Source organism: Thunnus thynnus, chromosome 11 (genome assembly GCF_963924715.1).
Source record: "Thunnus thynnus chromosome 11, fThuThy2.1, whole genome shotgun sequence".
NCBI lineage: Eukaryota > Metazoa > Chordata > Actinopteri > Scombriformes > Scombridae > Thunnus > Thunnus thynnus.
In genome coordinates, this window is record NC_089527.1 from 13,038,831 (window position 1) to 13,054,416 (window position 15,586).

Here is a 15,586-nt window from a genome sequence, read left to right on the forward strand (position 1 = left end):
ACTGTCATATTTTGATTCAAATGTCACTAAATCCTGATTGTTGATGCTGATATGTGACATTGCTTTCTTTCAATGGAGCCACTCACATATGCAGACATAGTGGTGTTTCCATCACTTCAGACGACATTACATTGACGTTGTGTCAATCATAGTAAGAAGCTGATTGAAAACAGTAACTTTAATTAAATATCATTATTATTATTATTTAATTACATTGTTTACTGTGTTATATAATTACATCTGATATGTAACCTCAGAGTTAAGAGTTTTATGACTACTTTGGTTGGCTGGACTTTGACTGCACGAGAAGAAAGCTGATTCAAATGTTAAAGCATAGGTCGACACTGAGGACCGAGAGTTTTGATTCCACTTGGAGTGAATATTTCAACAGGATAAAAGATGGAGGAGAAGGTTTCAGTGACCCACAGAGCACAAACACGGAAAGGTATGTTGTTGAATTACATTTGCTCTCACAGTTAAAGTCAAGATATAAACACTTTGAGTATAAACTGCAGCATTTATTTATATAGTCTTTGTAACACTTATATGACAGAATTAAAGTTGTTTAGTTTTATGGTAGTTTTATGTTTAAGTTTATGTTTGTCAATGAAGGGAGACTAAGAACACAGACTTGCTAATACAATCTCATAAAAAAGTCCTTTTAGTAGCTGTTCTGAAGCTTATGATCAAAATTGTAGAGATGTACTTAGCTGTTCTTTTGCGATAGACGCTTTGAATGACCTAAACCAATTTAGCAAAGACGCTCCTCTGTTCTTTTCCAATAGCACTTTTGGATGACAGGCCATGCATTCAGGCTACAACCAAATGTACCAACAACCTATGGAAAAGCTACAGCAGAAGATTTAAACTTTTATGGCTTCCTGGGTGCGGATGACTAAGTTATCATAAAAGATACTCTAAACACTATCTCAACTTTCAGGGTTGGAGCTGTAAATACCTTCACTGATGACCTTGTAATTAAAACCACAAACAGAAAGCTGTAGTAACAGATGATGCTTACAAAGCAGTTTTCAAACTATTAATTGATTTATCGTTGTTTCTTCCTGTAAGAATTGATTGCTATTACTGATTGCTAATACAATCTTATAACAAGGTCCGTTTAGTAGCTATTCGGGATGATGATCATCATCATCTTCAGCAGCAGCTCCAGTTGTCATTGAATTGTAAAAATTCAAATTTCAACTTTTCTGAGTGATTTAAGGACTTATTGTCAATGTTAGTTTAAAAGTTGAAATAGAAAGTTGATTCTTGACCTTGAACACAACTGTTAACAGAACAATCACAATGTCCATTTATTGTTTCACAGTCGAGAATGACCTTTCAATCTCAAGAACAGGCGCTTTGAAGTTCATTGCAAAAAAATTGTATTTTTCAAAAAATAATCATTTACTCAGAGCTGCAACAATTAGTCGATTAATCGATTAGATGACTGACAGAAAATGAATCTGTGACTGTTGTGATGATCGAATAATTGTGTCTTTTTTTTAAGCAAAAATGCCAAAAATCCACAAGTTTCACTTTCTCAGTGATGAATTAATGCTTTTTTTTGTCATACATGGTAGTAAATTGAAAATCTTTGGATTTGTTGGCTGAACAAAACAAGACATCTAAGACGTCACCCTTGACTCTGGGAAATTATAACAGGCATTTTCACTATTTTTTTGACTGTATACTAAACAATTAAACGATTAATCAAGAAAAATAAATGGCAGATTAACTGATAATGAAAATAACTGTTTGTTGAAGCCCTAGTTTTCAGCATAATCACCATTTGCAACACCTGTGTTAAGGTAGGACTAAAATACAATGACATACAGTATCTTCACTGTTGCTGAAGCCTTGTCTCCCACCAGGAGGCAAACACTGTCTTCAGGAGCTGAGGATTGTCCTCCTGGGGCACGACTGGCTGGAGAAGAGTTCAACAGGTAATACCATCCTCGGCCGAAAGATGTTTGACATCAGCAGAGATGTGAAGATGTGCGTCCGGAGACAGGGTGTTCTTGGCGATGGGCGCCGAATCATTGTGGTCAACACCCCTGAAAGGTGGATCCACTATTCTGTCTGTGACCCCGGCCTGGTGAATGTGAACATGGCAACTTGCATGTCCATGTGTCCACCAGGACCTCACGCTGTCCTCATAGTCATACCTGTGGGCTCTCACCGAGGCAAGGAGTGGACAGTTGAGGGACCTCTGGAGCTGCTTAATGGCACACTGTGGAGAAACACAATAGTAATATTCACCAGATGTGAGAGACTGAGGGGAGCGTCTGTGGAGGATTTCATTGCAAGACATCGGTTTCTCAAGGAGGGTTTGGACAAGTGTGGACATAGGTACCACATTCTAGACACAAGCACTTGGGGAAAAGATGACGACAGTCAGGTTGCAGAGCTTTTGGAGAAGATCGATGCAATGGTGGCAGGAAATGCAAAGGCAGGAGGAGCTGGTTATGTGACTACAAATGAGGAAGTCACGAGAATAACTGAGAGGGAAAGGAAAGCGGTAGAAGAGAGGGTGACTCTGAGGCGAATGAATGTGCAAAACGCCAGAAATACACTCAGATCTCTAATGGGTAAGCATCACTCAAAACAGCTATTATCAATACTTTTATAAGAATGGATCAAATGACTGTCTCTACTCACCTCTACAGAGCATTTTAGCCATTTTTAGTGCTTTTTTTTTGTTTGTTTGTTTGTTTTGTTTTGGCCTACAACTTTACTCTTTTGGTTCAGTCTCACAGCTCACAGGCAGCTGTTTTCAGCAGAAAAAAAAGGTCAGATAAACCCACTGTACGCAACCTGGCCAGCACCAAACAGCAGACAGACAGATATTTCACTCAGGAGTTGGTGCAGACCAAAAATAAAGTTAAAAGAGAGTGAATATTGGGCTTAAACTTGCCAGATGGACAAAAAACACTCCGTAACTGCTGGACGTGTAAATATTCAAAGATTTGCTAAGTTCACCACATCAAATTAAAAGATAATATGTCAGTGTTGTGTTCACAGCTTGTTTCCGCTGCCCCCAAGTGGCCAACCAGTTATTGCAGGTTTAAATGGACATGGTACAAAAAGGTTGTTAAATAAAAATAAACTCAAATTACATCAATTTTATGGTTCTAGCAAGTAATGTCAAACAACTTAAGTTTCTTAAAGCTTTCCCCTTTTGAGAGTTTGGGAACGCCTTACCTGTCCTCACAGATCCTTATGTAATTTTCTTTTTGTGCATCCAAACATGAGATTTTTCTCAGACAAAAATGTATTCTTGTTGTCTAAATCCTGATTATTATTATTTTTTGACTCAGGAGAGTACCCTCCGATTTCTATGCTTCGAATTCTGATTGTGGGACCAAAGCAGGTTGGAAAGAGCTCAGCTGGAAACATCATTGTTGGCGATGAAGTCTTTCAAGCCAGACATCCAACATCCCAATGTACTGAGAGACAGGGTGACGTTCACAAAAAGCGAGTCACTGTGGTTGATACTCCTGGCTGGAATGGGAGATACTGCTCTGAGGACACTCCACAGGAAGTTCAACAGCAAATTACCGACAGTGCATCTATATATAATCCTCATGCTGTCCTCGTGGTTGTACGTAGCGACGAGACCTACACTGAAACCGACCGGCTAAAAGTGGAGGAACACTTGAGCGTGCTCGGAGCTTGGGTATGGACTCGAACCATTGTGCTGTTCATGTGGGGAGAAAAACTGGGCTTCACTCCCATTGAGGAGCACATTGAGAGATGGCCTGCCCTACAGTGGTTGGTTGACAAATGTGGGAATAGATACCATGTTTTTAATAACTCAAACAAAGTTGGAGACATTCAGGTGGGAGATCTGCTGGCGAAGATTGAGGAAACTGAGGTGGAAAATGATAGTAGATACTTGCTGAGTAGTTTCATGAAAGTCCAAGAAAGCAACAGAAAGCTGAATCAGAGCTCCAAAATGATTGCACAACAGCTCATGAAGGTGAAGGAAGAAAATGATCTCCTAAAGCAAACAGTTGAGGAGAAGGAGAGAATGATAGAGGACATGATTAAGACAGCTATGGAGAAAGATAAGCAGATTGAAACTCTGAAGGTGACAACAGAGATGGAGAGGGAGGCAGAAGAGAGACGAAAGAAAGACCATGAAGAAGAGATTGGTATAAAATTAAAGGAGGCTGAGAGGGAAAACAACCAGCTCAAACAAGTCAATATGGAGAAACAAAAAATGATAACAAGCCTGGGTGAAAGATGTGCTGAGAAAGATGATGTGATAAAAGCAATGAAGGAAAGCAGCGAGGTAAAAGAGACAGCGCCAAAGAAACACGAGCAAGAGATCGCAGCCTTAATGAAACTATGTAAAAACAAAGACGAAGCACTGGACCAAATGATGGTGGATCACAAAAGAGAAGTGAAAGAGCTCAAAGAGACAATTGGAGAGCTGAAGAGAAGCAATGAAGATGCAAAGAAGGCGTTGAAAGCCAATATTGAAGGGACACAGATGCAAATACAGAAAAAAGAAACTGACACTGTGCACCACCACACGAAAACAATGATGAACCTCAAGACACTTGCGGAGCTCAGCAGACAACAGAAATGGCCATTCACAGTGCCTGCGAATCACAGTGGAGACACCACTAAACCAAGTGAGTACTGAGCCTGACAGAAATTATCCAGAGTCTGGTGTTGTTAAGCAAATGATGGGTCTCCTCTTGATTGACTGATGCCACTAACCTCTTTTCAGTTACAGAGACAGAACAGAAAAGGCAGGACACTGACACCATGCGGCCACATGAGAAGGTTGGTGAAAATGGACATTTCCAACAATTTTGGAAAATAATTAATGCATTATGCAAGGAGTGTAAGACAAGTGACCTATTTGTAATGTGTTTATAATTATGTCACAAAGCCTGAGTTTGTTCATTTTAGCTGGAGAAGTTAGGGTTAGTTTTGCTGAACCAGTCTGACCTTGAGTACACAATAACTAAACCATATCAATAAGACTCAGTGCTCTGTGGAGTTTGTTTCCATCAAAAGATGTCAGTATCATGAATATCCACAGCACATCTAAATGGTATCCTTCATTCGTTTTTGAAGCATTTGTATTGAACTAGAGAAATTATGATATGCATTCAGTGGTAAGTCATGAAGGTTTGTCCTCTTGGGATCATGAATGCCTGTTCCTGAATGCAATCCATCCAACATCTGTGAAGACCTTTCACTCTGGACCAAAACATCAAACAATGTCACCATGCCTTGAGCTACACCACTTGCATGGCAAAAACTGGATTATGGAAAATACTTTTTTTTGATGAAAAGTCAAGCATACAAACCTGTGCACATAAAAATGTAAGGACTGAAGTCAACAACAATTTTTGAGTCCAAGTTATATTTATTCTATTCTGGTCCACATAGGGTCTTGGTCTATTGCCACGTTTCTTGGGTCAATATGTCTGATGTCTTTAAAGGCGAGGAGAGTATCAGCTGTGAAGTGCAAAGAAATACACCCATTAACTGGTGGAGCATCATGAGGCTGCCAGTGTTGGTGTTCTCTCTGTATTTGGATCTGCATGGGTCAACAGCATTTTGAATCAGTCTAATTATCTTTGGCTCTATTTAGGCAGGTCTAACTATCTTAAATAATCTTTTTTTTTGTTTTTTGAGGAAGCCCATGCTTAAATTGGGTCCAAAGTGTTGGAGACACATCCTTCATGTGAACAGTTAACCCAATACAGTCAACTTTCTTTTTAATAACAACCATGTCCCCACTGATCAATTTCAATATTATTAGTACTACAACCAAAGTACATATTATGACCAATTTGTAAGATACTGTGCAGTCATTCATTAATAACTCATATATTATAGTCATATATTAATAAAGCAGTTATGAATCTGTTTTCCACAGAGAGAGACCATAAACCAAATGTGGCAACCTGAGACGTACTCGACTCTGTCATCGCTGAGAGCTGGAGGTGCTGCGCTGGGGGCTGCAGTTGGGGCGATTGCTGGCTACTACAAAGTCACTACAGAGTTGAGGGCCCGGTCAGCTATCGGGGCTGCAGTAGGGGCTCTGCTGGGGAGCTTACTGGTCCAGGGAGCCTGGCCCCAGGAGAAGAAAATGGGGTCAGACAGCGGCAGCAAGTGAGTCTCTACCATGAGGCTTCTGAGACATATTGAATGTAAAATTCTTCAAAACGTTTGGGCAAGAGTATGCACGGCTAAGGTGTCCATCTATACATATATCTATCTAGATTTTTGCTTTCATTCAGATTTTTTAGAGATTTGTAAACTTATCACTGTTCGGTAATGATTGGACTCACAACAGCCTTTCACAAGTTTTAAAATACACAGCTTCTTTGTCACTTTATTGCCATAAACCTTCATTATTGTCCATGCACTCACTGCAAGCAAGCACCCCCGCCCTTTCTACTTTTTTAATGATTTTTCTGAGCAGTAACATGAACAAGAGTCTGAATAATCGATCAGTATTTCCTGAAACAGAGGTCGATCCCTCCCTTCCCTCAAACTGGCTGGACATCGGAGAGCCTTGCAATGTTGCAGGTTAAAGTTCAATCAAAAACACATCATAGACAAGAGTTCTGATGAGCCAAAATAGATGATAACATCTGTGCTGGTTTACTGTGGGCGTAAGGGCTGTAGACTGTAAGGATTCTGTGATTTTGAGGTGTAACCTTTTTTATAGTATGTGCATTAATGAATTCAGTTTAAAACTCATGGGGAGTACTGGTCAGCCTGTGAATACAATTGTATAATGTTTTCTGTAGCTCTAGAGAAGCTTTGTCAAGTCTGAATAAATAACCCTAAAAAATAATCAGAGTTATTTCATCTTAGCAGAGTTTGCCTTGGATGATTATAACCTCTTTAGAATGGATAGAAACTCAAGAGGAGGAGGTGTGGCCATTTACACGAGCTCATTTTACTTATACTGTATACTGTATCACAGTAGAAAAATGTTGGCTCTGAATATGTGTATTGCACATAATAATTCTGTTATTGTGGTTGCTGTGTACAGACCTTCTACTGATTCCTCCTCAGCTGTTGATGCAATAGCTGAACTTTTAGCTCCATATAAAAATTCATAGATGATTTTATTGAGTGATTTTAACTTAAAATGGTTGAGTTCTGTCTCTGATTATTTAAAAGAACTCTGTGGCAATATTAATCCACTAAACAGTATATTATAACTATATCAATTTAATAAACGGTACAGTTCCTAAGGTCTGGAAGGCTGCTTGTATGTAACTCCATTACATAAAGGTGGTGGAACTGCCGAGCTTTACAATGATAGGCGTATCTCTAAATTGTCATACATAGCAAAAATACTAAAATCTCTAGTAAATGATCAGATTAAATCATTCCTCTCAGCACTTTCTGTTCTAAGCATACACCAATCTGGTTTTAGAGAAAAGCACAGCACTGTTACTGCCGCCACTCTTGTTTTAAATAGAAAGAAACACTGTGCAGCTCCTTTTATTGATCTTTCAAAGGCATTCCTTACACTTGATCATGCATTTGCTTTTAAAAAGGCTTCATAGTATCAGATTTGATGAAATTGCTTATAAATGTTTTCAGATTTACCTCATGGGCAGACGTCAGTGTTGTTCAAATTGCAAAAGGTGTCCCACAAGGCTCAGTTTTTGGGCCTGTTATGTTCACTCTTTACATAAATGATATTGTTTCAGCTGTAACTGAATGTAATATACATCTTTATGCTGATGACACTATCTTGTATGGCATTGCTTATGCTGTAAATTCTGCTGTAAAATCTGTCCAACACTGCTTTGCTGATTTAGAAATTGCACTCAATATCCATAATTTAGTTCTAAGAAAGATAACTAAATTTGTGTTTTTCATCAGAGCCATAAATATCGATTATAATAACCTCATCATCTCTACTGAAAATGGTACAAATATCGAAAGGGTCATGGAGTACAAGTATCTTGAAATTTGGATTGATGAAAAGGTATTAAAATATAATGTGACTATACTGGTGAGCAATTCAAGACAAAAAATTGGTTTCTTCTACAGGAATAAAACATAATTTCCTCTGCATTGTAGAAGGACGTTTGTTGAGGCAGCTTTATCAGTCCTGGGTTATGGTGACATTTTATACATGCATGCTTCAGCTGTGACTCTTAAGCCTTTTGATACTGTTTATTACGCTGCACTATTTATTACCAGTGATAATGATGATACTCACCATTTTGAGCTGTATACTAAGGTTGGGTGGCCCTCCCTCTCTGTAAGGCTCTGTGATAGACATTGTTTCTAGTAAGGGCTCTATAAATAAATAAAACCCTTACTGATTTTTTTTTTTTACCCCATCACATCCCCTTGCTGCTGTCTTGTAATGCAGGCCCTTATCAAACATGCTCAAATGATTAGATTACACTGAAGGTGATGGCTGTTTTTACTGAGCTTGGAAAATCCAGTTTTTCTTACTGCACACCTACAACCTTGAATAATATGAAGAACAATCTAAAACTTACTTCATTTTTATTGTTAGGACACTTTAAATTTTAAATTTAATCCTTTTTCACTACCAGCTGTTCTTGTTTTAGTTACTTGGTTTGTTTTAAATTTTAGCTGTTTTTATTTGCTCTTAAGTTTTCATTATTTTACTGGCTTTGGCTTTTTACTGTTTTAACTTTTTATCGCCATCTTTATCATATGTTCCTTATCTGTGTCTCTTGATGCCTTTGTTGTATTGTGTGTTTTATAAGAATAAGAATTTACGGGCTGTGATATACTATGATGTAAAAACAAGAAGAAAAACAAGACAAGAGTTAAATGTTTAAAATAATTAAAAAAAAATATTGTATGTAATGTGTGTATACTGTATGTGTGCACATGCCAGTGTATAATACAGGTGTGTGCGTTTTAGGATATACTATTTTGTATAATGTAGTGTGACAAATTTCCTGTGTTAAAAGACACTAACTGTATTTCATCCAAAAGCAGGACAAAAACATATCCATATATTCATACAAGTTACAAAGAGCATATTAGACATCAAATTAACAAAATTTGAAGGGTTACACACTTTATTAGTAAGCATATATCGAGGCCTGCCTCATACATGTGGAACAGACTGGGACACATTTTGCAGACATCTTCAGAAAACAGACATCATAATATATCTTAAAGCACATACATTGATCTGCAAATTGGCTTCAGTTATACACCCTATATACATTACATCTGTTGCTTTACTTCTTCATAGATAATTTTCTTTTAACATAAACTAAACCCAGAATCCTAATTGGGATTTTGGTCAGTTTAAATCCATATATCAGAGGATTCAAAACTGGAGGAATAAGGAGGAATTCTTTAGCGATGAAGTTTTGGAGGCTTTGAGGTAAATCTCTGGAGCCAAATCTCTTATATATCAAATCAAAAATTATTACAACAAGGAATGTGATTGAAGAAATTAAATGGGGGCACACAGGTCTGCATAAACTTTGCCCTGTCTTCTGTCTCACACATTTTTAATAAGGTGCATATAAGTCCAAATGATGAAGAACCCATGAGACACATAAATGAAAATTGTTGCATATGCAATCACACTGTTTGAAACGGTGTCAGTGTCAGAACAGGCAAGTTTAACAATTTCCCAGTTCACACAAAAGTGTTTCTCAATGTTTGAACCACATAACCTCAATCTAGACGTTAGTAGAATACTGATGGAAAAAATGCAAAAAGGTGTAAGCCAGGAGAAACAGGAAAGCTGAGAGAGCCTCCTCTTCGTCATCAAAGAGTGGTAGTGCAGCAGTGGACATATAGCCAGATATCTGTCGTAGGCCATAACTGCTAGAATGGACAAATCACTGCAAGCAAATGAGTACATTATAAAAGCCTGAAAAAGACATCCACTGTATGAGATTGATCCAAAAACTGCATAAGATGTACACAGGCTCATGCAGAATTTCATTTAAGATAAGGATCATGATAAGAGAGACATTGACAAACAAAATGACAAAGTAATACAGTAAAGTGAGTGAGAAGATGGTGAGTCTGTAATTCATTGTCTCATTATCCCTGATAAGATAAAAATTCTCACAACAGAAACATTATCCATGATTAGAGAACAAATCTTCAGTTTTCAGATGTTCAAATTCTACCTCTCCAACATGCAACAGGTGGTTGCAGAGTAAAGGCTTACACCGTGCTGTCTGTTCTGACACTGATCTCCCTCTACACCATCTATTGATTGCTTTCACAACAACAACATAACAGCTGGGAATTCAGACTGGTCTGTTTGGCTCCAGCACTCTGCATTTCAAATGGCTCAGTCATTACGAAATGCTACCTTTTAGTAATCCATGCATACATTTTTAGCCCCTTTAATACATAGTCCTCTAATTTTAGGGCAGTGCAGCTGGACAATGATGTCAAATAGAAGTGCAACTTATGATTATTCTCCTTATCGATTTATCTTCCAATTGTTTTCTTGATTAATCAATTAATCTTTTTTGTTTTGTCTATAAAATGTCAAAAAATAGTAAAAAAAAAAATGCCTGTTGTAATTTCTTAGAGTTCATGGTGACTTCTTTCATCAGTCCAGTTCAACAGTCAGAGATCTAAAGATATTCAGTTTACTATCTTGTATGACACAGAAAGGCTTCAAATCCTCAAATTTGAGAAACTGCAACCAGCAAATATTAAGTGTTTTTGCTTACAAAATTACTAAAAACGGGTGTGTAAGACAGGTGTGTGTGTGTTTTAGGGCATACTATTTCATATGATGTAGTGTGACAAATTTCCTGTATTAAAAGACACTAATTGCATTTCATACAAGAGCAGAACAAAAACATATCCATATATTCATACAAGTTACAAAGAGCATACTAGACATCAAATTAACAAATTTAAAGGGTTACACACTTATTAGTAAGCATATAACAAGGCCATCCTTCCTCATACATGTGGAACAGACTGGGACACATTTTGCAGATATCTTGAGGAAAACAGACATCGTAATTTATCTTAAAGCACATACATTAATCTGCAAATTGGCTTCAGTTATACACCCTATATACATTACATCTGTTGCATTACTTCTTCATAGATGATTTTCTTTTAACATAAACTAAACCCAGAATCCTATTTCGTATTTTGGTCAGTTTAAATCCATATATCAGAGGATTCATAAATGGAGGAATAAGGAGAAATTCTATAGCGATGAAGTTTTGGAGGCTTTGAGGTAAATCTCTGGAGCCAAATCGCATATACATTAGATCAAAAATTATTACAATAAGGAATGTGATTAAAGAGACTAAATGGGGAACACAGGTCTGCATAAACTTTGCCCTGTCTTCTGTGGACCTCACACATTTTTTAATAAGGTGCATGTAAGTCCAAATGATGAAGAACCCATGAGACACATAAATGAAAATTGTTGCATATGCAATCACACTGTTTGATACAGTGTCAGTGTCAGAACAGGCAAGTTTAACAATTACCCAGTTCACACAAAAGAGTTTCTGAATGTTTGAACCACATAACCTCAATCTAGACGTTAGTAGAATACTGGTGGAAATAATGCAAAAAGGTGTAAGCCAGGAGAAACAGGAAAGCTGAGAGAGCCTCCTCTTCGTCATCAAAGAGTGGTAGTGCAGCGGTCGACATATAGCCAGATATCTGTCGTAGGCCATAACTGCTAGAATGGACAATTCACTGCAAGCAAAGGAGTACACTATAAAAGCCTGAAAAAGACATCCACTGTATGAGATTTCTTGAGAAGACGACAGGAGATCTAAGAGGAATTTTGGGTAGAAACCTGTCGTCCCATAAAGTCCATTGATGCAAAAATTGCACAATAAGATGTACATAGGCTCATGCAGATTTTCATCTAAAATAATGATCACGATGAGAGAGATATTGATAAACAAAATAACACAGTAATACAGTAAAGTGAGTGAGAAGATGGCGAGTCTGTAATTCATTGTCTCATTTATCCCTGATAAAATAAAAATTCTTACAACAGAAATGTTATCCATGATGAGAGAACAAATCTTCAGTTTTCAGATGTTCAAAATCTACCTCTCCAACATGCAGCAGGTGGTTACAGAGTAAGGGCTTACACTGTGCCGTCCGTTCTGACTCTGATTTCCCTCCACACCATCTATTCATAATCGCTTTCACAACAACAAGAACACAGCAGCTGGGAATTCAGAATGGGCTGTTTGGCTCCAGCACTCTGCATTTCAAATGGCACAATCACTATGAAATGCTACCTTTTGGTAATTAGTGTATACAATTTAGCCCCTTTAATGTATAGTCCTCTAATTTTAGCACAGTGCAGCTGGACAGTGATGTCAAAAAGGGCTGCAATGAATGATTATTCTCTTTATCAATTAATCTTTCAATTATTTTCTTGATTAATCCTTTTTTTTGTCTATAAAATGTCAGAAATTTCTTAGAGCTCATGGTGATTTCTTCTTTAATCAATCCACTTCAACAGTCCAAAAGAAGAGTATGATCTACTGTGACAAATGCATTTGATAAATCCATGAACAGGGTAATACAACACTCCTTCTTATCCAAACAAATTATATCACTTACTACCTTACATATGGCTGTCAAAGTGCAATGACGAGGTCTGAGACCAGACTTATGGGGGTTTAAAATACAGTGCTCAGATAAGAAATTATGCATTTGATTTAGAAATTAGAAATTATGCATAAGATTTTGGCTAAACATGATGCTGGTGTCACCGCCTTTATGCAGAGGCTGTACATGTACTGCTTTCCACTGTTTAGGAATATCTCCGGATATAAGAGGTAAATTAAAAATATGTGTTAAAGGATACCAGAGAGAAGTGTATCTAGTAACTATGAGATAAAACATCTTGATAAAGACTGACCTCACAAGAGAAACAACAGCATAAAGACCATGTTTATATTTATCTGAGAAGGACCTCCGGCAGCTGCGTTAATTATGACTCTTGTCTGTCAGGAAGAAACACAACAGTCATATGAATCATTTTTGTAAGTAAATAAGTAAAATTTATTTATACAGCGCTTTTCACAGACAATTGTCACAAAGTGCTTTATATGAGCATGATGCCACAAAGAAATACAGAAACAGAAAAAACCACAATAAAACATGGAAATATAAAATGTCAATTTCTTACAGGATTACTCAAACGCCTGTCTAAAAAGGTGTGTTTTCAGCTGCTTTTTAAATGAATAAGCAGAATCAGCAGACCTTAAGGGTGTAGGCAGAGCATTCCAATGCTTAGGTGCCACGGCCTCAAAAGAGACCAAATTTTGCATGTTTGACCTAAGAGAGCGAGCTGATGTGTATGGGTGTAGTAGGTCAGCAACACAGGCAGGAGCCTGACTGTGCAGAGCTTTGTAAGTAAGAGTGAGAATTTTGAACTGAATCCTAAAAGCAACAGGAAGCCAACGAAGAGTTTTAAGTATAGGTGTAATGTGAGACCATCTATTTGACCTGGTGAGTAGTCTTGCGGCAGCATTTTGGATTGTCTGCAGACGATCGACAGCAGAGATACTAAGAGAGGTAAATAGTGCGTTGCAGTAGTCAATGTGAGAAGAAATAAAGGCATGTATAAGAATTCCTAGTTCAACTCTTGAAACTACAGATCTCATTTTACTGATATTTCTCAAGTGTAAAAAGCAAGACCTGGTAAGCTGCTTTACATGGGTGTAAAACGATGAGGACTGATCAAATATTACCCCTAAATTGCGCAGGTTGGAGTGAGCAGCGGAGGAAAGAGGCTCAATGCTTTTTATAATCACAGGGGCAACCTTTTCTGGGGTGAAAACCAGAACCTCCGTCTTATCAGCATTGAACTGTAGGTAGTTTTCTGCCATCCATTGTTTAATAGCATTAAGACAGAGCCTGGATAACCTAAAAGACGCACTAGGTTTGAATGAGAAGTGGAGTTGGATATCGTCTGCATATAAATAATAAGAAACATCAAAACTGCTGATGATCCGTCCCAAGGGCAGCAAAAATAGAGAGAATAATAGGGGCTCCAGAAGCGAACCTTGTGCGACACCGCAAGAGAGTGGAGAGAAGTCAGACACAGAGTCAATAGAGACAGTAAAACTTCCATCAGTGAGATAAGATGAAATCCAGTCCAATGCTATGCCTGATATACCCACCCAATCATGTAACCTCTTTATCACGATATGATTGTCTACTGTGTCAGTTGCAGAACTGAGGTCAAGTAATACTATTATAGAACAGTTACAGAAATTTTTCCACTTTTTTGTTATAGTAGTTTGTAACAGGCACTCCCAAACAATGCTGTCTTGCCAACTGGGGTCAGCATATGGGTCATATGGGTCATTTTAATATGAGGTAGTATGTCTTTAGGTTTGGAGAACCTGTACTTCAGCTATGCTTTCAAGTTTTCCCACCAAAACAGGTGCACCAAAACTGCAAGGAGGGTCAATCAGTGACAGTATTTACACACCCACAAGGTTCTGAGAAGGAGCCTCATCAGGCAGAATAAATGGAAACACCTGTGTGGGGGGACCATGATTGTGTATGGTGGTGTACAGTAATGATGGCTGCATCCCATTCAGGTCAGCCAGTTCCAGGTACTGGTATTGTGCTGCTCACTCGCTGACATGGCTTACTGGGACAATGACTCAAGTGGAGACATTGTTAGTGTTATTTTTCACAGCTGTGCTTTTCCTGCATTGAAAGGTCAAAATGTCTGCCGTGAAAAGGGTCCATTACAAAATGCTTTTCTCATTTTAATTACAATTTTAAATATAGAAATCATACTTAGCATACTAGAAATGTATCTGACTTTTTTAAAGTAAATGTTACATGCCTAGCCTAGCTCCCGATAAGTAAAATCGCGGAGGATTTTACTTATTACTTACCTCAAAAATATCTCTTGTGCAGTGGTTGATTTAGCCGCTTGACCTCTTGCACTACCGTTAATAAGAAGCATCTTGCAATCAGTAGCGTTCTGTCTCTGTCAGTAATGTTATCTGATGTTACTGGTTCTTGAAAAAAAAACAGATTTATGGACTAAATTCAAGCTGCAGCACAACAGGTGGGAAACTATGAAACATAATGACATTTATAAAAAGGTAAGCTAATCTAGCTAACTTAACATTATCAAGTGTTGTGGATGTAACATTAACGTTACTTTCAGTCAGTGATCCTTCCCTCCTTCCTTCCTCCAGATTTTTCTTTTCATTTTAACCTGTATAGATAATATTATTATAGTCAGGGAGAATATCCCTGTTCGTCTGGTAGAAAGTGTGTTTTGACATCAGATATATTTACACATTTCTACTTTCCCTAAAACATATCAACTACTACCCTGAATTATTCCAACAAATTATGAGACACTCTTATCAAATGAAAACACAAATACTTAATTTACAAAAAAACAAAAAAAAAACCCTTGCTACCAGTAGAAATGTCTCTTGTATTATTCCATGTGTCTGAACAGTGACTTCATAAACTGGTTTGACGGATCTGTTCACTATATGTGCAGATGTTGAAAAAAATGCAGAGGCTAATATTTGATATCTCTTTTGTCATGTTGCTGTGTTGGCAGTGGTAACTGTGC

The 15,586-nt window shown here is 37.7% G+C and overlaps 2 protein-coding genes and 1 pseudogene across 2 annotated transcripts; 1 reads left to right on the forward strand and 2 right to left on the reverse strand.

Moving 5' to 3' along the window:
- The first annotated feature begins 52 nt into the window (after positions 1 to 52).
- On the forward strand, positions 53 to 8,601 carry LOC137192485 (GTPase IMAP family member 8-like). Its single transcript, XM_067603222.1, has 5 exons — positions 53 to 445; positions 1,875 to 2,591; positions 3,321 to 4,643; positions 4,742 to 4,797; positions 5,906 to 8,601. The coding sequence occupies exons 1-5, from the start codon at positions 400 to 402 to the stop codon at positions 6,143 to 6,145; spliced, it is 2,382 nt and encodes a 793-aa protein (XP_067459323.1). The 5' UTR covers positions 53 to 399; the 3' UTR covers positions 6,146 to 8,601.
- A 102-nt stretch (positions 8,602 to 8,703) lies between these two features.
- LOC137192487 (olfactory receptor 52D1-like) lies at positions 8,704 to 10,046 on the reverse strand (annotated as a pseudogene).
- LOC137192486 (olfactory receptor 6C1-like) lies at positions 10,046 to 12,115 on the reverse strand. The gene has a single exon (XM_067603223.1). The coding sequence runs from the start codon at positions 12,018 to 12,020 to the stop codon at positions 11,076 to 11,078; it is 945 nt and encodes a 314-aa protein (XP_067459324.1). The 5' UTR covers positions 12,021 to 12,115; the 3' UTR covers positions 10,046 to 11,075.
- Positions 12,116 to 15,586: the final 3,471 nt, after the last annotated feature.

Bases quoted from the DNA above. Each gene is read 5' to 3' on its own strand.
- LOC137192485 (XM_067603222.1), top strand. From the start codon at position 400: ATGGAGGAGAAGGTTTCAGTGACCCACAGAGCACAAACACGGAAAG. The intron at 2,592-3,320 runs GTAAGCATCACT...TTTTTGACTCAG, and splicing joins TACACTCAGATCTCTAATGG to GAGAGTACCCTCCGATTTCT. The intron at 4,644-4,741 runs GTGAGTACTGAG...ACCTCTTTTCAG, and splicing joins TGGAGACACCACTAAACCAA to TTACAGAGACAGAACAGAAA.
- LOC137192486 (XM_067603223.1), bottom strand. From the start codon at position 12,020: ATGGATAACATTTCTGTTGTAAGAATTTTTATTTTATCAGGGATAAAT.